Source organism: Chelonia mydas, chromosome 28 (genome assembly GCF_015237465.2).
Source record: "Chelonia mydas isolate rCheMyd1 chromosome 28, rCheMyd1.pri.v2, whole genome shotgun sequence".
Taxonomy (NCBI): Eukaryota; Metazoa; Chordata; order Testudines; family Cheloniidae; genus Chelonia; species Chelonia mydas.
In genome coordinates, this window is record NC_051268.2 from 6,669,022 (window position 1) to 6,691,231 (window position 22,210).

Sequence of the window (22,210 nt, forward strand, 5' to 3'; positions counted from 1 at the left end):
GGCCCAATTTGGAGTCCAGGCTCACATGATCATATTAGTAAATATTTCCACGGCTGCTGATAGTCCTATCTTGACTAATGATGGTATGTTCAAGGAATATGATTTTATACATTTTACGAATGAATTTAAATTGTATTTCGCATGATTAGTTCTGTGATTTCATTTGCTCACCTAGTACTTCGCAGAGGTCCAGGTTGACTCTTGTAAGGTGTGGGCACGGGTGCCCTGGCTTCCAGAAGGAACTAATGAAGAAAACCTTTTGGAGAAGAGGAAAGAGTATAGGCTGTCCACCTGGGGAGGGGGCGGGCAGATGATGACAATAAAGGGGAAACGTGAAAGGATCTCGGTGCTCACTCCTCGGGATGTGGGGTTGGGAATCGAGTATCGTTCAGCTATGCTTCTGCTACAATAAACGCGACCAGACTCCAGTCTCCATGTGTTCCTGTGCGTGGCTTGGTCCTGCCTGAAACGCAGAAGGGATTCCCCCACACTTTCTACCTTATCTCCCGAGAACAAGCAAATAATCCCTCCTTGGTCATAAGGATGACTTAGAAAGCTGCCCTTTAAATGTCACCTTGCTTTAACTTTACACTGTTTTCTTTGTACTATGTTTAAAAGCTGCATTTGTAATTGAAATTTGTGCTTTGCATGGTATTTTTGATAGACGTTGAATTGCTTTCGCAAACAAATGGTCACTCGAAGCAGGTAAAACATTCATGTTTTCAGGAAGAGACCCAGTTGCAACAAGGTGTTATAAGAACAACAAATGAAGTCATAAAGTGCATCTTTTAACCTTCTTCTTTGCAAAGGAAAAACCTCAGCTTAACCCTGCACACAGAGCTTGAGAAATATCCTTATTGAAATTAATTTATTTCGTAAACCCACTGAAGTCGTCATTCTTTAAACTTGGAGAACGTGTACGGTGGGAAATGTTTTATAGAAGATACTGGTGCCTTCTACCTCACATTTCCAGTGAAAGGTTTTGCTGTTTGTCAAATGCTTAAGATGGAATAAACGTCTTTTGAAATGTATATTTGCAAATATTTTGTATCTAAATGCAAACGTTCATGCCTGATCTCATTGTTTATATAAAGAAGAGGAGGACTCGTGGCACCTTAGAGACTAACAAATTTATTTGTCTCTAAGGTGCCACAAGTCCTCCTGTTCTTTTTGCGGATACAGGCTGGCACGGCTGCTCCTCTGAAACCCATTGTTTATATAAGTAGCTCCTGTGGGGAATGGAGCCGGCTGGGTCTTTGTGTCACCTCAGGGTGAGCTGCCCGCCCCACTCAGTGAGTCACTTTGTGCCCAGGCTGGGCAGAGTTGTGGGGGTTGTTATGTGACTCCCATGGAGGGATGAGGGGGGGCGTTGCAGGAAAATAGGTTTGGGATCCTCTGACCTAAGGCAAGGTGTAAAGTCAACGAAAGAGTGAACACAACCAACTTTGAATCTCAGCACGCCTGAGATTCAAATGGAATACGAGATTCCACTGAGATACAGTGGACGAGAAGCTGGATATGAGTCAGCAGTGTGCCCTTGTTGCCAAGAAGGCCAATGGCATTTTGGGATGTATAAGTAGGGGCATAGCGAGCAGATCGAGGGACGTGATCGTTCCCCTCTATTCGACATTGGTGAGGCCTCATCTGGAGTACTGTGTCCAGTTTTGGGCCCCGCACTACAAGAAGGACGTGGATAAATTGGAGAGAGTCCAGCGAAGGGCAACAAAAATGATTAGGGGTCTGGAACACATGACTTACGAGGAGAGGCTGAGGGAACTGGGATTGTTTAGTCTGCAGAAGAGAAGAATGAGGGGGGATTTGATAGCTGCTTTCAACTACCTGAGAGGTGGTTCCAGAGAGGATGGTTCTAGACTATTCTCAGTGGTAGAAGAGGACAGGACAAGGAGTAATGGTCTCAAGTTGCAGTGGGGGAGGTTTAGGTTGGATATTAGGAAAAACTTTTTCACTAGGAGGGTGGTGAAACACTGGAATGCGTTACCTAGGGAGGTGGTAGAATCTCCTTCCTTGGAAGTTTTTAAGGTCAGGCTTGACAAAGCCCTGGCTGGGGTGATTTAGTTGGGGATTGGTCCTGCTTTGAGCAGGGGGTTGGACTAGATGACCTCCTGAGGTCCCTTCCAACCCTGATAATCTATGATCTATGAATCTATGATTCTATGAAGGAGGGGGGGAGGTTTCCCATCATTTCATGAACATCAGAAGGGTATAAAAGAATCCTGCTTGGATAGCAAGCACACCCCATCCAGCTCTGCAAGCAAGCTGCCACAGACCACTAAGCAAAACAGAGAAGACTCAAGAAGAATCCAACCCAAGGAAAACCTCCCCAAAACCTCAACGTGGATCGGCAAGAGAACGTTAACTAAGGGCTTGTCTACACCTGCAGTTGCTTTGCTGTAGCTATTCCAAGAGGAGAGCGTCTCCCATGGGCGTAGGTACGCCACTTCCCTGAAAAGCGCTGTCTACACTGGGAGTTAGGTCAGTATAACTACATTGCTCAGGGGTGTGGATTTTCCACACCCCGGAGCAATGCACTTACACCGACATAAGTTTGTTGTGTAGTCCAGGGCTGGGACAACGCCAGGGGTTTAGATTTGAACTCGTGTTTTGATTTTATTGGAATTTGAAAGTGGTGTTGTCACTTAAAATACAAACAGTTTCTCAAGTGGTCAGACCATGACTTACTGGAGATGAGAAAAGGGCTAAACATTGATAAACAAAGAAATAGCGGGATTTAAAAATTCTTGATATTCATAATTGGTCTGTTTGAAAACAGGTCCTTAAATGGCGTCTTCTAATGAACAGATCTGAATATTTTCTTCGTTTTCATAGGGTTTAGCTATGATTTGTCACTTTGCCCAATTATAAACGGGCTGGTTATTCATTAATAACCTACAGGGTACACCTGCCCTTAAAGCAAATTATTTTGCCCATTTATAAACATTCTTAGTTGTCTAAGGATATACCAGAGAACGGAATCCCCATAATTTTGAGAAACAATATACCTTGGTCTCAACGTACCTGGAGAAAAGTACCCCTGTAAAGCTGAGCCTACTCTAATAGGGTTAAAAACTCTCCACGGAGAGGCATACAAAAAAAGATTGTAACAGAAATAACGTGGAAGCCAGTCCCTTGAGTTGCAGTAAGATAAACAATTAGTCGAGCTCGCCTCCCCTCTCTCATTTCTCTAAGCCAAATGTTTGTTCGTAATTTTTAAAAGAAAATTACTTTGTTTCCAACGGTTGAAATGACCCCTTTCAGCCCCCCAGGAGAATGTAAGGAGGACAAACTCTGTGTAGCTCAGGCAGAAGCTGCTGCTGCTGGGCGGGGGCCAGACGGTGATGGGGAAAGAGCGAATCTCTCGGACTCACCCCAGTCAGCTTGCAGGTGGGGGGTGGGCTGGAGGAGAAACAGTTTAAAATGATGCCCGTGGACTTGAGGCCGAGATAGATTTGACCTCAGTGTGGCTAGTTGAGATCAGCTCTGTCTCCCACTCCGGGGGCGGATGGACATTCCTGGTAGGAGGGGGACACACTCCCATGACTAATGGGACAGAAGACTTGATAGAAAGGATCATGGGATTTACCGGAGGGCAAGCTGTAAAAGCAAGCAACTCCCCTGCGAGACCACAGTGAGCGAATGGTGCAAACACCCTTTCAGGGCCACTCTGCAGGAGGCAAAACCTTTGTCCAGGCCTTTATATGGTTCGTCTCCCTTGGGGATCCGCTGGTGTTTAATGAGGGCTGAGCTCTGAGTGAAGCGTTTCCCGCACTCAGAGCACATACAGGGTCCCTCTCCCGTGTGAATTCTCGGATGTGCCACAAGGTTGGAGCCCTGTTTGAAGCTTCTCCCACAGTCGGCGCATTTATAAGGGTTCTCGCCGGTGTGGGTGCCCTGGTGTCGCATAAGGTGCGAGCTCACCGAGAAGCTTTTCCCGCACTCAGCGCATTCATAGGGGGTCTCTCCCAGGTGGATCCTCTGGTGTGTAACAAGGGCTGAGCTCCGGTGGAAGCTTTTCCCACGCTCGGAGCGTTTGTAAGGTCTCTGCCCCGTGTGGAGTCTCTCGTGTATAAGAAGGTCTGAGTGGTAACTGAAGTTTTTCCCACACTCGGTGCGTGGGTTTTTTCTCTTTGCCGTGGGGATTCTCTGCTGGGCTGTGATTGCTTTGAGGTGCTTGTGAGTTCGCTGACGATTAGTGGATTTATCCACTTTCTCCCGTGGCTGGTTTCCCTGTTGCTGCTCTGGCCTGTGCTGACTCTCACAAGCTTTTCCTTGCTCACGACGTCTGGACACATTCCCTGAGGGTGTCCGCGATAATCCTTCATCGCTCAGCGTCTTCCTCCTGAGGGTTCTGCTCCGCGTTCTCACCCACCATCGAATCACCTGCCGGGACAGCGAGAAAGAATCCAGCGATCGGTCATTCCCCGGGCCCAGCCAAAAGGGGAAAGGCTCACGGGGCAACAAACTGAAGGAAGTGCTGTGGAGACTGAAAGAATTAGGAGCTGAATCCCTGACACTCCTCCCCCTGAGGGAGAGAGGCAGGGATCAATTCTGCCCTCACACCCCCTCGAACACTCAGGGGGAAGGGAGACCAGGGAGGGAGCTGCAGCCAGGCATCGGACAGGATAGGGAGGAAGCCATAAGCGATATCTGCCCCGAGGCTACGACACCTGCAGGAGACAATCCTGAGCTCAGAGAGTGGGTTTAATGAATTCACCCGTGCGGACGCCTCGCAGACTCTGTCTTTTCTTGGAGCCCTGGAGCTCCGGGACCCAGGGTTCTTCCCCTTTTCCCAGCTGGGAGATCACATCCGCTTTGGAAATCGGCAACCCTGTTCAAAGGGAAAGAAAACAAGTGAGACTGGGTGAATTCATGGGACATTTGTAACCGGGAAAGTTCTATTGTTTTAACCCCGGGTTATTTCTAAACAGTAACATTCTGGGCCCAGCCCCCCAGGTAATCCAAGAGTATCCGTGCTCTGCTGAGAACACACACAGCCAGACACTCATCACGAAAGGGGGTTCCTAAAACTCAGAGACAGCATCTCTATGTCCCAGCCAGAGCGGGGAGTCACCCTGGGACTGCTTTATACTGACACAGAGAGGCCCTGTGGCAATGAGAGAATCACCAGGAAGCTGGGACCGGTGAGGATGGGTTTGGCGCAGTAAGGAACAGGGGCTTTCACTGAATGCAGCAGCTGAGGGCTTGGGAGGCCAAGAAAGCCCCTTTTGAGGAATTAGGGAACGTAGTGAACCAGATGCAGTGGAAGGGATTTGGAAGATCCCCAAGTGTGTGGAGGAGGCTGGGGAATCAGTCACAATAATTCCGGATCTATAAACTGGAGACTCATCTGCTGGGGATGACAGAGGAGAAAGACCCGGGTGTATTAGTCACTCAGAGGATGGATTATAAGACACCAGCGTGAAAGGCAAAGGTAATCCTCGGCTATATCGGGGGAGGAACTGGTAATGAGCAGCTGAAAGTCAAGTGCATAAAGAAGCTGAAAATGGCTGAGAACTGAAAAATTGGACGGCAAGAGATGGCAAATCCCCGTGATGACTGAACGTGGAGATCAACAAGACGATCTCTCGTTGACCCTGTTAGCTGCTGCTGTCACCTCAGCCTGATTCAACAGGCGTTTTAGGCTTCAGAGCGGTGTTTGGGGCTATTGTGCCTGCCGGTTGCGTTGTGTGGGGGTGATCTGGGCGTAGGAGGGGCTGGGCTGGGAAACTGGTGTTGGTTTGGGAAGGAGGTGGACGGCCGGTGCTCGCTGGGGTGAGGGGCTACGCATGCTTGGAGTTATTATGGGTGTGCGGTGTGGACTGGTGTGAGTGGTGTGTGCTGCGGTGAGGGGCTCTCAGCATTCGGGCATATTGCAGAGGCCGGCTCTCACTCTCTCACCGTTCGCCACAGTGCCGGCCGCAAGCCTGGGTAAAAAGAGGAGAATTCTTCGACCCGCTCATGGAGGACTTTGCTGCACGTACTTTGTGAACTACAGGAAACTGCGTGACAAAGCTCTGTCCTTGCCTCCGTGGGTCCCACGTTTCCTGGCGGGTTTTGCTAGCCTCAGAGGCTCACTGTGACCCTCCACGTAACCCTTCTCTCTCTAGAGACAAGGGTCGCAGTCTACTGAGCCGTTTTCATCATAAGCCAGCAAGGGAGGTGAGGAGAAGTTACCCTTCCTTGCACAGTCTCTGTTGTCTCCCAGTCTCAGTGATTAATCAGGGGGCAAAGGTGGGGGGGGGAGCCCGGGCCCACCCTCTACTCCGGGCTCCAGCCCAGGGACCCTAATAGTATCAGCTATGGTAGCTGACCTTTTAGAAACATGACATGTACAATTCCCTGGGCTACTTCCCCCACAGCAGCCCTCACTTCCTCAAGCTCCACTTCACCCTTTCCTCAGGGCCTCCTTCCTTGTGCTTGATATGGTGTATACTCAGCCTCTCCAACAGCACAACTTCCTCCCACAGCTCCTGACATGCACACCCGCCTGACTAACTGGGAGGCTTTTCACTAGTTTCAGCCAGCCCCTGATTGGCTTCAGGTGTCCCAATCAACCTAGCCTTCTCCCTGCCTTCTGGAAAGTTCTTAATTGGCCCCAGGTGTCTTAATTGACCTGGAGCAGCTTCCATTTCACTTATCCTGGTACCAGGGATTTGTTTAGCCTGGAGCTAATATATCTATCTCCCACTACTTTTCTATAGCCATCTGGCCTTGCCCCGTCACAGCTGACACAGCTTCCGCGAGAAATGAGAGAATACTTGGTGTCAGTGGGATGTGATGGAGAGGGCGTGGAGAGGTGTTGTCTGAGGGAGCAACGATCTTATACTCAGCAGGATGAACCCATGACAGACGTGTAGGAATGACGCTGGGTAACATCACAACTGTCAAGGCTGAATCCCCACTCTGGCACTCCGAGTGCGGAAGCTGGGGGCCCGCAAGGATTCTAAAAATTTATACGGGCCACTCCAGGCTGGTATTAAACTCCCAGGGTTATAGCTTCTCTCTGACCTTGGCTTGATAAATGCTGCCACCACCCAAATGCAAAAAAAAACCCTTTGAACCCAGGAAGGAGCACTTGGGAATTCCTCCCTGTGGGGTACCCGCAAGCCCTTTCACCCCCCCATTCTGGGGAAGAGCGGAGAAAGAAAACAAAGAAAGGAAACCAGCTGTTGCCACCAGCTAATCAAACGACACGGGCACAAACCTCTGAGGACACAAAAACCCAAATCCTGTTCTTAAAAAGGGTAAATTTTATTCAAAACAAAAAGGAAGAAAATACACCTGGAACTTAGGCTTTTGCTAGATTTTAAAAGAGCAATTCCAAAAAATCCAGCACCCAAAACAGCGTCCTTGGGGGTCCATCTTAAAGATTACAAGCAAACAAAAGCATCTGGGGTTAGCACAGAGGAGTCCACAAGCCAAAATAAAGAAATAAACCTGATCGCATCTAGCTAAACATTCCTTATCCCAATGATTCCTTCTAGGTATGGAAGATCATTTTTCATACCGGCTTCAAATCTTACACAGCATCCCTGCTTACAGCATTGCTGCTCCATGTCCCTGCAGCCCAGAGAGAACAACCGACAAAGGGAAAGTTTCTTTCCCCGTTTTAAAAAGTTCTAGCCTTCCCCTTGGCTCTTTTGGTCAGGTGCACGCTTTCTTTTCTTTATCTGGGGGGACTTTGGAAGCCATTGCGTGACAGACCAACAACCACCAGCCTGCAAACAAGACCTGTCAAGTGTACAGTAATCCAGATATCTGCCCCAGGTGTAGAACTGATCAATGAAATTGTTTTTAATAGTTCACTTTATTAATAAAACTTCATAAGTAAAGTTTTATGAATGAAACTACATTCATTCATAAAACCAGGTACCCCGAGAACTGGCTAATTGAGTTTCACTTTCAATCCAATTGCTGCTTAAATCACTGAAACTTGCACTGTTTCAACATTGTAACGTCTGCTCCCTGTTTGTCATTCATTATATTTGTCTATATTGGAACTTCTGCTCCCTGTTTGCCATTCCTGACACTTGTCCATGTTGTAACTCAAACTCCATTTTAAAATGCTCGCTTCATTTTTGCAAAACCCTGCTGTAATCTTATTAGTTTGCTGTGTGAATGAGGTACGTATGGGTGATGGAATCAACCTCCAGCCCCAGCCTGCCCTGATGAAATAAAGTGTAAACACCAAGGGCTGAAGATGCAGACAACAGCCCTGACAAAGCAAGAAGAGTCCACCCTCAAAAGAAAAGAACAAAAGTACAACTGAAGAAACATCAAAGCCAGCTCCCAGGCTGAAAGTCATGTCTGCAATTGACAGGTGATCAGTCACACCGGCCCCAGAGGCAGCCTAACACAGCAAGACCAATAGACTCTGGATTCAAACTAAAGCCTACAAAAAGGATGGATGAGATGGAAGACTTTGGAGGGTCCCATTCTGCTGCCAACATGGAAGGGCATCGGTGCATGCCCAACAGAGCCCCAGCCCTTCCTTGTGCCCGGCTTTCCTGGCCCTTTAGCCGCCACGAGCTACGAACCTAAGCCACGAACTCAAGCTACAATCAGGACTGGTAACTATCTAGCAGCTGCGGAAGTTTTGGTGTGTGTGTATAGGTATTAGATATTAGTTATTGGTCATAAATCAAATCGTGTTATTATAATAAACGTGACATCTTGTCTTGTCCCCTGAAACGGTCCTGTGCAGTTTTGTCTGTGTGACACAGGAAATGCAGCAGAGGATGGCGAGAAGGATATACTCCACCAGCAGTGCGGCAAGTGCCGGCTTGTGTGCCCAGCCATGACATTAAGTTAATGATAGGGGACTTCAATGCACAAATGGGCAACAACCCTACCTGCTGGGAAGGAGTTATGAATGGGGCTTGAATCTCCCTGGCACAAACAGCCTGTAGACAGGAGACAGGCTTTTTCAGCACAAGAGGATTCAGACGCTCACAGGAAGATCAGCCCGCAGTGCGACTGTCAATCGGAGAGAACATGCGGGTATATCCCAGGGTTGGGCATTTGCTCAGGGGGGTGCCTGAGTCAGCAGACGGGGTCTCAGAGCGTTATCCTTTAGCGGCTACGTTACAACCGAAATTCAAACAGATGACGAAGAGAGACAAAAGGCGAGTTGGAGCGACAGAGGAGTCCCGGGTCCAGGAAAGACGGGGGAGGTTCCAGATTGCATTCAGCAACTGGGCCAGTGTTTTACAGGAGCAGGGTGATCAAAAGTCTGTAAGGCAGATGGTTGAACGGGAAAAAGGACAGCAGACAAGACGGCAGCGGGCCACCGAAGAGGCCGGAAGAAGGTGGAACGTGGGCATTGATTGACGAGGGGCCAAAAAGGAACCGTGCAAGAGGCAGACCTCAGAGGCGAACGGGAGGGAAAAGGGCAAAAGACGAAAGCCGAGAGGCACGCAAGACAGAAGTGCCTGGGTCCCGGTGAAAGCTGTGGAGGCAGAAGCAGCGGCAGAGAGGAGAGATTTCCAGCAGCTCTAATAAATAGTGGAAGGCCGCTCAGGAAAAATCAGACCCCCAGAGGCGATGCCCATCAGCGACTCTCATGGACAGATAGTTGAAATGCACGAAGAACAAGTCAGACGATGAAAAGTGCAAGTCCATTCCAGATTAAACTCCCCGGAGCCAAAGATCATGCCCAGGTTTCAGAGAAAGGCCAGTGCTAAGTGGGAACTAGACGAGGGACCAGTAACACCCAAAGAAGTGAAAGCAGGAGCCAAAGGGCTCCAACAGGAGAAAGCTCCCGGGGTGGACCGAATTCAAGAAGCGGTACTGAGTTCGAATTGAACAGCTAACCAAACTAACCAAATAAGGGTGAAGGAGAAAGTGCCCCGTGACTGGAAACGTGGTGTCATTGTGACAGTGCCGAAAAGGGGGATCTTGGCGCACAAACTAGAGCGGTGTCGGGCTGTTATTAATCCTGGCTACCGTCCTGCTGGACTGAATTAAGGAGGGCGGGAAAGAAGCACTGTGAGCAGAGAGGCTGGGGTCCAGCCGGCCAGACCATTTTGGAACAGATGTTCGTTCCTCAGCTGTTCATCGAAAAAGCTACGGCAGCGTAGTCAACTTCAAGAAAGCGTTTGATGGGGACCACAGAGAGACCTTGAGGAACACAGACAAGCGAGCTACGTAAGGAGGAGTTTATATGATGGATGTAGAGCAGAACCTCAGAGCTACGAACACCTCGGGAAGGGAGGTCGTTTGTAACTCTGAAATGTTCGTAACTCTGAACTAAACGCTAGGGTTGGTCTTTTAAAAGTTTACAGCTGGACATTGACTTAATACAGTTTTGAAACTTGACGGTGCGGAAGAAAATTTCTGCTTTTTCCCTTTACTTTTTCGGTAGTTTATGTTTAACACGGCACTGGACTGTATTTGCTTTTTTTTTCTTTTTTGCTCTCTGCTGCTGCCTGATTGTGGACTTCCGGTTCCAAACGAGGTGTGTGGTGACCGGCCCGTTCGTGACTCAGGCGTTCGTAACTCTGAGATGAGCAGGGGGATTGGATGCAGGCTTTGGTGCATGGCTCCATATTGTGAGAGGGGTGAGAGGAGGGGTGTGTCTCATCACCAATCCTCTTTCCATTCGCTAGAGAGTGGCTGACGAAGCCGGCAGCAGAAGGCATTATGGACCGTGTCCGATGGGCTGGAGCAGACGGAGTTACACAACTTTGACTTTAGAGACTAATAAAGCTCACGAAAGCTCATGCTCAAACAAATTGGTTAGTCTCTAAGGTGCCACAAGTCCTCCCTTTCCTTTTGCGGATGCAGACCAACACGGCTGCTACTCTGAAACTTTGACTTTGCTGAGGACGTTGCTTTACTAAGTTTGACACGGAACAAAATGGTCACCCGTAAACCAGGGCAATCAAAAATTAGATTGCAAGTAAATGCCGGGAAAACCAAGAGGGTGAAGGACGGAATCTGGACAACAGGTGCAAAGGGGCAGGTGACTGGCAAAGAAACCTACCCAGCAGACGAGCTTTGCTCTCGGGGGAGTGTGGGGACATCTGAAGGTGGCTGCGCTGGAGGTATTCGTGCAAGCTGAGGAAAAGCAAACGCCGCTTTTGGAAGGATTCGCACCATCTGGTCAAACAGAGGATCAGAGTCATAGAACCAAAGGGTTAGAAGGGACCGCAAGGGTCATCTAGTCTAACCCCCTGCCAAGGCGCAGGATTTGTTGTGTCCAAGCCAGCCAAGACAGATGCTGTCCAGCCTCCTTCTGTAAACCTCCGGTGAAGGAGCTCCCAGGACCTCCCGAGGAGTCTGTTCCGCTGTCCTGCTGTCCTCACCGTTATCTGCTGGGCTGTCGTTTGAACCCGTCGCCTCTTGTCCTGCCCTCGGTGGCAAGAGAGAACAACTTTTCTACATCTCTTTTACAGCAGCCTTTCAAGTATTTGAAGACCGCTATCATATCCACCCTTAATCTCCTCTTTTCCAACCTAAATGTACCGAACCCCTTCAGCCTTTGCCCATCGGGCTTGCATTCCACCCCTTTGATCATCTTTGTCGCTCACCTCTGGATCCTTTCCACTTCCCCCACATCCTTTCTATACATCGGTGACCGAAGCTGGACACGGTGCTCCGGCTGAGACCGAACCCGCGCTGAGCAGAGCGGTACTATCACCTCCCGTGACGTGCGTGCGGTGCCTCTCTTAATGCAGCCTTAAATTACATGTGCTTTTTTTGCAACAGCATCGCATTGCTGACTCGTGTTGAGGCTGTGATCCACCACAACTCCCGGATCCTTCTCAGAGCCCTCAGCGCCCCCCCTCTGCCCACTGTCCCATCTCCAGCCAGGGCCAGCGAAAGGAGATAAAAAAACCTCCCAGAATACACTGGGGGGAAAAAATCCCTTCCTGACCCCTGCACGGGGCCATCTGACACCCTGAAGCATGAGATTCTTAGTAACATAAGACATAAACCAGAAGTGAGCCCCAGGGCTTCCGAGCTCTGTCCCCCACAATCACAAACAACCCTGTTAGACAATCACACGCAGACATTAGTCCGGGTCTTTCTTAACACTAAGTTGTTTGGCCCCCCCACCTCCCACTCCTACTGGGAGCCAAGAAGGTGGGGCAGGTAGCTGGGACAGGTGCACTGCAGGGAAGATGGGATACATATAAGCAAATATTGAATTAGATACTTGAGGGAGGAAAGAGAAAGTGAAGAAGACTGAGGAAGAACTGGCAGAAGTCAGCGACAGAGGAAATTGAATAAGAACATTAGAACGGCCATACAGCGTCAGACCCATGGTCTGTCTAGTCCAGTGTCCTGTCTGCCGACTGTGTCCAGAGCCAGGTGCTTCAGAGGGAATGAACAAAACAGGGAATTCCTAGTGATCCATCCCCTGCTGTCCAGTCCCAGCTTCTGGAAATTGGAGGTTTAGGGACACCCAGAGCTTGGGGTTGTATCCCTGACCATCTTGGCTAATAGCCATTGGTGAACGTATGCTCCATGAGTTTATCTAATTCTTCTTTGAACCCAGTTATACTTTTGGCCTTCACAACAGCCCCTGGCAAGGAGTTCCACAGGTTGACAGGGTGTTGGGGGAAGAAATACTTCCTTTGGTTTGTTTTAAACCTGCTGCCTATTCATTTCATTTGGTGACCCCTAGTTCTTGTGTTATGAGAAGGAGTAAATAACACTTCCTGATTTACTTTCTCCACACCAGTCCTCTTCAGTCTCTCTCCCTCTCCTATTTCCTTCCGCCCTCAAGATGCGAAACTTGGTCACCACCCCATTCTTGGGGGCTCTCTCTCCCCATCACAGAACCAGCTCTGCCAGGGCCAGAAAGGCTGGATGCCAGTCAGGAAGATAAGCTTTATCCACAACAAGTTATGGGACCCCATACAGGGTCAGTGGGAGAAATTTAAGGGCCTGGGTGAAGCCGGTCAGATTCGCTGATGGAATCATCCCTTTTGGCCTTAATCTTGATGATGACCGCAGCTCTGGGGTGTCCTCCCAGATACACGAGGAGCAGAGATGGGGGAGGAGGAAGGGCTCACTGTGCAGTCAATTTCCTGCCTGTCCCCAGCGCTTTCCCTGAGGTCTCTCTCAATCACCTGGACTCTCTGATCAGGAGTTCCTGTCAGCAGCGTCTGGGGCTAGTCCTAGCTGGCGACCGTCCCCACCTTGGCAGGGCTTAGAGGGAGCTTTAATGAAGGTCAGCACAGATCCAGCTGTTTCTCTGCAGGCAGGGTCAGGAATAAATCAATGGGAACACAGGGCTGCCGTCTGATAAAAGATTGATACAAGCAAGCGTGCTCTTCTCTAAAACTACGATTTATTAGATATTAAACGCGCACGCACACGCACGCAGTAGGTTTAGGACAACCCAGATAAAGTTAACCACAGTCTGAGATGGTTTTGAGTGATCACCAGCCGGGCTTCCAGGGGCCCTCTTTCCATCCAGCTGATGCGGGGTTTAGATGCCAGCTCCTTGCCCTAAGAAAAGCTCCCTCGGGCTTCTCCAAGGCGTTTACTTTCACCTAATCTTTTATGGCAAACTCTAACAAAGCACATAACCTATAGACTCCTCTACTGGGTCACCAATTCTCCTAATTTCAACCAACTGCTCGTTATCTCAAAACACTTCTAGTATTTCTAGCCATAACAACAATACGTCAGGGGCACTTCAAACCCAGGTCGCTGTGTTCACTTCCATAACTTTCTGTCCCATCCTCCCATTCTGGTTAACAAACTGCAAGCCTGCCGCTGTCTGACCTTGTCTCACAAAGGCCTAAGATCATTCCTACCTAGGTGGTATTAGGGTTTCAGCCACAAAATCACTGACGGCCGGGCTGTCACGTCCAGGGTATACGCAGGGCTGTCAAATTCCGGGGTAACAATCCTAGTGGATGATGATCGGGCCTTTACCACCTGGCACAACGGAGCTCTCTACGGGAAGGGTAAGGCTCATAAGAACGGCCAGACTGGGTCTTCTGACAGCGGCCGGTGCCAGGTGCTTCAGAGGGAATGAACAGAACAGGGCGATCAGCGAGTGACCCATCCCTTGTCATCCAGTCCCAGCTTCTGGCAGCCAGAGGTTTAGGGACCTCTGGAGCAGGGGGTTGTATCCCTGACCATCTTGGTTAATAACCTTTGATGGGCTCATCCTCCATGAAATTATCTTTTTTTTTTTTTTTAACCCAGCTCATCTGTGCGGGAGACAGAGCTTTCTCTGAGACTCTGGAATGGACTCTCCTAGGAACTAAGGACCATCTCAAACCTCACCACCTTCCACGCTGAAGGCAAGGTGCATTTATTTTTTAAATGTTGCCTCCTCTAACGGCAAATATGTACCAACGAGTCTATTTGGAACCACCACCGGAAAGCGAAACAAGCAGACAGCCCTACCAAAATGAGCCACTCCGGTGCACAAGCTTCTCCCGCAGGGGAGAGGACAAGACAAGAAAGAACAACGTGAAACTGAAAGGAGAGTGAAAGGTATTCAATCAGGCTTATGCAATTTCACGTACCATGGTGTTGTGTGCAGTACAAGGACCTAAAGGAACAGAGATCCTGCACCTCAATCCCATAGCAATAACCAGAGACCTCTGATGGTAGGATCTAATGAACCCACTTCCCCACAGAGCCAGAGGCTGGTCCCTGGGGGGAGCCTCTTCCCACCTCTCCTGACCTCCACGTCAGCACCACTTTAAAAAGGGAAAAGGAGGGGTTATGGGGCTGGATGTCTCTCGGACAGTGGGGAGGGGTGGGGCAGGAGGGACTAGGTCCGGAGGCCCCCTGCTGGAGGCTCCGTGGCCCTGCATCACCCTGCCCCAGAAAAGAGCAGCGAGAAGTCCTCCAGGCAGCCTAGAGTGACTGCAGAGGCGTGGCCAATCAGAGGGGGTGATGGAGCGACCAATCCGGGGCCAGAAGGGCCCTATATAAGACAAGCAGCAAGGTCAGTGCGGGCAGGCGGCTGCCCGGGGGACTGTGCGCAGAGCCTGGCCAGGCCAGCGAGGGTCCTGAGATGGGCCCCACAGGTCTGGCTGAAGTGGCTGGGGGGGAGTGCAGCTTCTGGCATGGGGCAAACTCAGCCTGGCATTAATGGGTTCACCTTCTTTCTTCCCTGACTGCCTCTCGTAGGCTTTCCCCTGCTCACGATTCTGGGAAACCTTCCCTTTACATCTTCCTGCCAATCTCCCATGTGGTTCTTCTGGCTCGGCTTTTCGCGGCTGAGGCGTCCCCCCCTCGTTCTTGCTCATCCTCCCGTCTCGGCTGCTGGGAGGCGGGGAGGAGGGTTGCTCCCTGTGCCGAGGAGAAAGGAAACCTTGGCTAGTTGGGAAGAAACCAGATTAAATGGTTGGAGAGATGGGAGAAAAAACAACAGGACTTGAACCCACCAAACTGTGCCCCAGAGGGGAAGAGAGGAGGGGACCAATTCTGCTTCCACCTCCCATCTGAAAACTCAGGGGGAAAGGAGGTCAGAGAGGGAGCTGCTGCCCGGTGTCCATGCGGATGGATGGGAAGCCATGAGCCATATGGATAGCACATCTGAGGGGGACAACCCTGAACTCCGAGAGCTCCCAGGGTCCCGGCTGTTTCCTGCAGGCCCTGAGATTTTTTCGGAGGGGGTTTAACTAATTTCTTACCTGCCCATGCCCTTCTCAGCATCTCCCTTTCCTCATAGCCCTGGAGATGCTTTGGGTGACCCCTAGCCCTTGTGAGTGCAATGGGGGGGTAAATAACACCCCCTCATTCATTTTCTCCACATGACTCATGGTTTTATAGATCTCGATCATATGCCCCCCTCAGTTGTCTCCCTTCTGAGGTGACCATTTCCGGTTCTTTTAATCTCCCCTCGCGCAGACGTTTTCCATACCCCTAATCACGTTTGTTGCCCTTCGCTGTTCTTTTTCCAATTCTGACGCATCTTTGTGGAGGTGGGCCAGGCTGTATTCAAGCTCATTTCTAAGCAGGGAAATCCTGGGGACAGCTCCTCTGGTGCTCCATATTTAATTATCTGCATCTCATCGTCCAAGGGACACCTAAACCACCTCTCTGTCCCAGAATGTAGCGACTCCAACCAGAGGGGGAACTTCCCTGGGTCACCATCTTACTGACAGAAGGGACCAGTGAAAATGAGACAATCCAAGGGAAGCCAGGGGTCAGGGAGCGTGAGCAAGTGGGATTCAGCCTAGTAATGCATGGTAAGGGGGTCAGCAATATCTCAGGGGGGATTAGATGGCAGGAAAGCACCTTGTGGGAAATCAGAGAATCTAATCAGCCAGGTGCAGTGGGAGGGAGTGTCAAAATCCCCCAGCCCTAGGGACAAGGCAAGGGAATTAGCCCCGATAATTCAGGAGCAACAGAGGTCACCCAAATGGGACAGGGAGGAGGGTGAGGCCTCTCGTTGCGGTTCGTCCAGGGGCAAGGCACTCATCCGGGGGGCGAGAGTTAACAGTGGAACAGGGGTGTCCTGCCTTTCAGGGGAGCGCCTGCGCGCTGGGCTAAAGAGGGATTCTCCTGCTGTCTGTGGCCCAATTAATACTGAATTTATTCCGTTCGTTAATTCAAGTGGCATGACGCCAACAAGGAAGATTGAGAGCCCCTCACACCTGGAGTCAAGCAGGGAAGCCACTAGGCTCCTGGAGAGGGGTTCCCATCTATGAATCACACGCAAGGGGCAGGGAGGGATAGCTCAGTGGTTTGCGCATTGGCCTGCTAAACCCAGGGTTGTGAGTTCAATCCCTGAGGGGGCCATTTAGGGATCTGGGCTGAAAATTGGGGATTGGTCCTGCTTTGAGCAGGGGGTTGGACTAGATGACCTCATGAGGTCCCTTCCAACCCTGATATTCTATGAGTCTATGACCGGTGATGGGGAAATTCGGGGGTATGGGGAAATCCCTGGCCCCTTCCATGCCCTGTTGCTGGCAGAGAAGGGCCACCCCATCTCCACCCCAGAAGCAGCTGTGTCTCAGGACTCCCCCAAACAGCTCCCACTAACCCCCTGCCCATTTGGGGGAATGATTCAGGACAATTCCCCACAATCGCTGCATATCAAATGGGTGGGGGAACTCCCCCCACATCAGAGATGATTTGAAATTGACATTTTGAGAACTGGGGAGAGAAATGGGGCAAACTCAGAGAAGGGGAAGCGAGAAAAGGTGGATAGTTTGAGAGAAAAGGGGGGAATCTACATGGATTTTATACACATTTTAGTTGGGGGGAAAGGGGCAAAACTGGGGGAGAATTTTATCTGTATTAGAGAGAGAGAAGAGGCAAAATCTGAAGGGACTTTATGGCCCCCTTTCTCTCCCTGCTCCTCTCCCTGATTTCCAGCAGAGACAGGGAAAGACACCGCATTTCCCCCAGTCCCTCCCCCGTTTTTCATCCCTTCTCCGGGGCCTAGTGGGAGTCACACTAGCTACAGTTGAGGAAGCAGGCGATCGGACAGCTGGCCCAGCCCTCCATGCTAGTAGCTTTCTCACATATAGGGAGACGAATCAAGGTTTGAACTGATGTAATGACTTCTTTCCCAGAGGGGCTCCATCTCTCTAAGGCCTGAGGGTTCAATGGCCACGTTCTACCAGCTGCCCTCCTCAAAAGGAAAGGGGGTGTCAGCACCTATAACAAGAACTGGTAGCAAAAATATGCAACAGAAAACCTACATGATGCATCCATCACGATGCTTAAAAATAAATGGAGACATCCTATGACAGATGTCCTGTCTTTCCTTGGCAAATAAGAGAAGGGAGGAACTCAGTGACCCTTACAGTCTAACTGGGCAAAAGGTTATCCACCTTGTCTCCTCGAGTCGTTTTCCTTTTAATAGAAATTGACTTTGAAGCTCATCAAAATAAGTTCCGCTTGAAATACAAAAAATGAAAATCTGTACTGGGCCAATATTTGGTTCTACAGTATTTCTCACACACGTTCTCCCACCCTAACCATTGGAGTGAGGTTTTCTATCAAAACTCCTGATGCGAAAGGGAGTATATTACATCAAATAAACTCTTCAGGATTAGCCACTGTTTTCCGCATTACTAGCAAAACAAAAAACACAGGACAACTTTCAGTTTTCCAGTATAATTAAGGTTGTCACACCTGGTTAACACAGGTAGCCTGATTCCGGGATAAGGAACTTCTCTTCTGGTCAGATCAATTGGTGACCCTATAACAATAATGCACAAGTCTCTATAATCAGGTAACATATTCAAAGATCACAAAAACTTGCCCTACGTGTTAATTTTCCTTTAATTAGGACAGTCACTAAATGAACCTTTGAGTCAAGTTGTGGTCCTACTCATGGGAGATCGCAGATCTCCAGATCTTCTGCGGTGTGTGTTGGTGCCAAGGGGTCTCCTCTGGGGGAATATTTGCATCATGAGAAAAAACACCTTCCTTGTATTTTCACACTTTTTAATCTTTCAAAGTAGGAGGGCATAGAGGAGAAGGGATGCAAACACACAACACAAGAGGAAAACCAAAATCTGGTCTACGCTGCAGTCCTATACTGGTATAACTGCATTGCTTCGGGGTGTGAAAAATCCACACCCCTGAGCGACTTAGTTATACTGACCTAACGCCCCATATAGACCGCACCGTGTTGGCAGGAAAGCGCCTCTTGCTGACATAGCTCCCGCCTCTTGGGGAGGTGGATTAACTGAGCGGATGTGAGAGCTCTCAGAGCTTCTTCCTTACAGCACTGCAGATGCAGCATTGTAAGCGTAGACAAGCCCTAAGAGACAAAAACAGAGAATCAGGACCCAACATGTGTGTATCCTGCAGTCTGAAATCGGAGCCTGACACATGCATTCCCTCACTGGTTACCGTTATTTCCACTGCGTGAAAGTCCTCGTTACCCACTCAGGCAGCCAGTTTGGGATCCACGGGGAAGGAATGTCCTCTAAAGAACTCTCTCTCTTTCTCTGCCTCATTCAACTTTGGAGCCAAAAACAGTGAAGGATGATTGTGCTCCATCTAACCATGGGATCCTTTGGGACTGTAACCCGTGACACTGAACTAGGGAGTGGTGTTCTACAAACGATTTTCCTTGGGCTGTTGATTATCATAGTTTCCTTTATTGGGGTGAAAACCAAGAACTGGGGGTGTACTATTTCTAACCCACTTTTTTCTAAATCATTGGCCTGGGTTATGGCACATTTACATGTCTCTGAAGTAGAATCCTTTACCAAACCACGCAAAAAAATCAACACTGTTAGTGAGGAACGGCTTCCCCAAACATGCCCCAATATTCTTTAATTAGGTGGCACCGTCTAGACTAGGAACTAGATCCAGGCCTGGATGAGAATCTCTGTAAGTTACCAGAAGGGACATTTCTATTCAAAAATGGCTATTTTTCTGCAGCGACTCCATTTTTAACACTTGTTTCATTTTATACACATTTGTGGCTCCTACAAAGGATAAATTCAACAAACCCCCCCATTTCTATTTCTTCCACACACTGTATTGTGACGGGCAGCATTTCCCATATCATAGGAAAGATCTTCTGTACAGCCTGGGTTACAAATGCTCTGGGTACCGAATACATGGGCATTTTGCCTGGTTCCAAGTCACTTAGTGTGGAATTCTCTCCCCAGATCATCTGAGACAATATTGACTTAAACAATGGAACTCCCCTGTGATCAGATACACTTCCTTCTGTTCAGTCTGCTGCTGGTCACCATTTCCGAGTGGAGATTTCAAATCACGGCTGTTTCTTTGTTAGCATGTCCAGTCAATGGGAGAGTTCTCTCCTGTTGACAGAACTGCACTTCAACTTTCTCCACATCATCATGGAGAGGTGGGGAAAAAGCAAAAGTAAAGTGAGAAGTAATGACTTTAGCAAATGGTCATTTGTCTCAAAGTCTCCGGTAAATTTGAGCTACATCCTGTCAAACTAAACTAATATCCCATTGGGCGACTAAACATTCTTCAGGAGAGATAGAAACCCATGTCCCAGAGAGACAGACTACATGACAACGAAAGTGTCAAGGGAAAATCCAGAGCAGGTTACACCTAATAACTCAGAATCAGGACAAGATTCTCCCATGACATTCTCCTTTGATCCATTCAAACCTGCTTCACTCAGCACTGTCTCGTTTTTGAGTGACGTTATATACAAAAGTTTCAGCATCCTCACAATGGGGGGGGGGGGGGGGGAGGAAACAGCCCCCTTCCCACAAGTGGTGTTGCCAATAGATGGAAACTGGAATTTAAACCCCAAATGTCCCACTGTCTTTGGGATCCATTTGAAGTCCTCTTCCAGGTCTTTGACACTTTCCTCTCCAGCCATAGCGATTTAGGATTAAAGAAGTCAAAGCATCATCTCCAAGCGCAGACAGCTGGGAACACCGCATCACAGGACACTTTGAGAAGTGGAGGGATAGAATATGAAGAAGATAAACTCTGCATGGCTCAGACAGGGGGTAACCGTTCTGGAGTGATGGCGAAGGAGGGAATCTCCCCATCTCCTTCCAGTGTCACAGAGGCTGAAATGACACTTTCCCCCCCGCAGCTCCTGCTTTTCACAATATTTAAATATATTTTAAATGAAAATAAAAACTGTCCAAAAATAACTGCTCCTCCGTACAACCCAGAGCAACCTGTATCATTGGAGACTCTAACAGGACCTTTGCAATAGGTGGAACCGTCTAAATGTGATGCTCCCTGGTTCCTGGGAGGAGGGACGCACTTCCATTACTGATGGGACAATGGAGTGGAGAGCAGGATAAAGGAGTTTGAGGCGCAAGTGGTGTTCTCGTCCATCCTCCCTGTGGAAGGAAAAGGCCAGGGCAGGGACTGTCGAATCGTGGAAGTCAACGAATGGCTACGCAGGTGGTGTCGGAGAGAAGGCTTTGGATTCTTTGACCATGGGATGGTGTTCCATGAAGGAGGAGTGCTGGGCAGAGACGGGCTCCATCTTACGAAGAGAGGGAAGAGCATCTTTGCGAGCAGGCTGGCTAACCTAGTGAGGAGGGCTTTAAACTAGGTTCACCGGGGGAAGGAGACCAAAGCCCTGAGGTAAGTGGGAAAGCGGGATACCGGGAGGAAACACAGGCAGGAACGTCTGTGAGGGGAGGGCTCCTGCCTCATACTGAGAATGAGGGGCGATCAACAGGTTATCTCAAGTGCTTATATACGAATGCACAAAGCCTTGGAAACAAGCAGGGAGAACTGGAGGTCCTGGTGATGTCAAGGAATTATGACGTGATTGGAATAACAGAGACTTGGTGGGATAACTCACATGACTGGAGTACAGTCATGGATGGTTATAAACTGTTCAGGAAGGACAGGCAGGGCAGAAAAGCTGGGAGAGTTGCATTGTATGTAAGAGAGCAGTATGACTGCTCAGAGCTCCGGTACGAAATTGCAGAAAAACCTGAGTGTCTCTGGATTAAGTTTAGAAGTGTGAGCAACAAGAGTGATGTCGTGGTGGGAGTCTGCTGTAGACCACCGGACCAGGGGGATGAGGTGGATGAGGCTTTCTTCCGGCAACTCGCAGAAGCTACTAGATCGCACGCCCTGGTTCTCATGGGTGACTTTAATTTTCCTGATATCTGCTGGGAGAGCAATACAGCGGTGCATAGACAATCCAGGAAGTTTTTGGAAAGCGTAGGGGACAATTTCCTGGTGCAAGTGCTAGACGAGCCAACTAGGGGGGGAGCTTTTCTTGACCTGCTGCTCACAAACAGGGAAGAATTAGTGGGGGAAGCAAAAGTGGATGGGAATCTGGGAGGCAGTGACCATGAGTTGGTTGAGTTCAGGATCCTGACACAGGGAAGAAAGGTAAGCAGCAGGATACGGACCCTGGACTTCAGGAAAGCAGACTTCGACTCCCTCAGGGAGCGGATGGGTAGGATCCCCTGGGGGACTAACATGAAGGGGAAAGGAGTCCAGGAGAGCTGGCTGTATTTCAAGGAATCCCTGTTGAGGTTACAGGGACAAACCATCCCGATGAGTCGAAAGAATAGTAAATATGGCAGGCGACCAGCTTGGCTTAACGGTGAAATCCTAGCGGATCTTAAACACAAAAAAGAAGCTTACAAGAAGTGGAAGGTTGGACATATGACCAGGGAAGAGTATAAAAATATTGCTCGGGCATGTAGGAATGAAATCAGGAGGGCCAAATCGCACCTGGAACTGCAGCTAGCAAGAGATGTCAAGAGTAACAAGAAGGGTTTCTTCAGGTATGTTGGCAACAAGAAGAAAGCCAAGGAAAGTGTGG

At 49.3% G+C, this 22,210-nt stretch overlaps 3 protein-coding genes and 1 pseudogene across 5 annotated transcripts in view; 1 reads left to right on the forward strand and 3 right to left on the reverse strand.

Annotated features, from left to right (window-relative positions):
* The window catches only part of LOC102934537, a 1,094,240-nt pseudogene that overhangs the window by 975,813 nt on the left and 96,217 nt on the right, over positions 1-22,210 (reverse strand).
* The window catches only part of LOC102933291 (zinc finger protein OZF), a 1,218,290-nt gene that overhangs the window by 821,804 nt on the left and 374,276 nt on the right, over positions 1-22,210 (forward strand). The gene's annotated exons all lie outside the window — the stretch shown is intronic.
* Positions 2,603-4,560, reverse strand: LOC119564567 (zinc finger protein with KRAB and SCAN domains 8-like; the record flags this gene model as incomplete). Its single annotated transcript, XM_037887255.2, has 1 exon — positions 2,603-4,560. A coding segment is annotated over one exon (963 nt), but the record flags the coding sequence as incomplete, so codon positions are not given.
* Positions 4,559-20,807, reverse strand: LOC114021411 (zinc finger and SCAN domain-containing protein 29). Its single transcript, XM_037887566.2, has 4 exons — positions 18,563-20,807; positions 18,088-18,154; positions 15,098-15,288; positions 4,559-4,846 (listed from the first exon to the last, which is right to left on the reverse strand). Exons 1-4 carry the CDS (start codon positions 18,615-18,617, stop codon positions 4,707-4,709), a joined length of 453 nt encoding a protein of 150 aa, XP_037743494.1. The 5' UTR covers positions 18,618-20,807; the 3' UTR covers positions 4,559-4,706.

Coding starts and splice junctions, on each gene's coding strand:
- LOC114021411 (XM_037887566.2), bottom strand. CDS start 18,617: ATGTCAGCAAGAGGCGCTTTCCTGCCAACACGGTGCGGTCTATATGGG. Junction 18,155..18,562: donor CGGTCTATATGGGGCGTTAG/GTCAGTATAACT, acceptor TTATTGTTATAG/GGTCACCAATTGATCTGACC. Junction 4,847..15,097: donor GCAGTCAGGGAAGAAAGAAG/GTGAACCCATTA, acceptor CCCTTTGAACAG/GGTTGCCGATTTCCAAAGCG.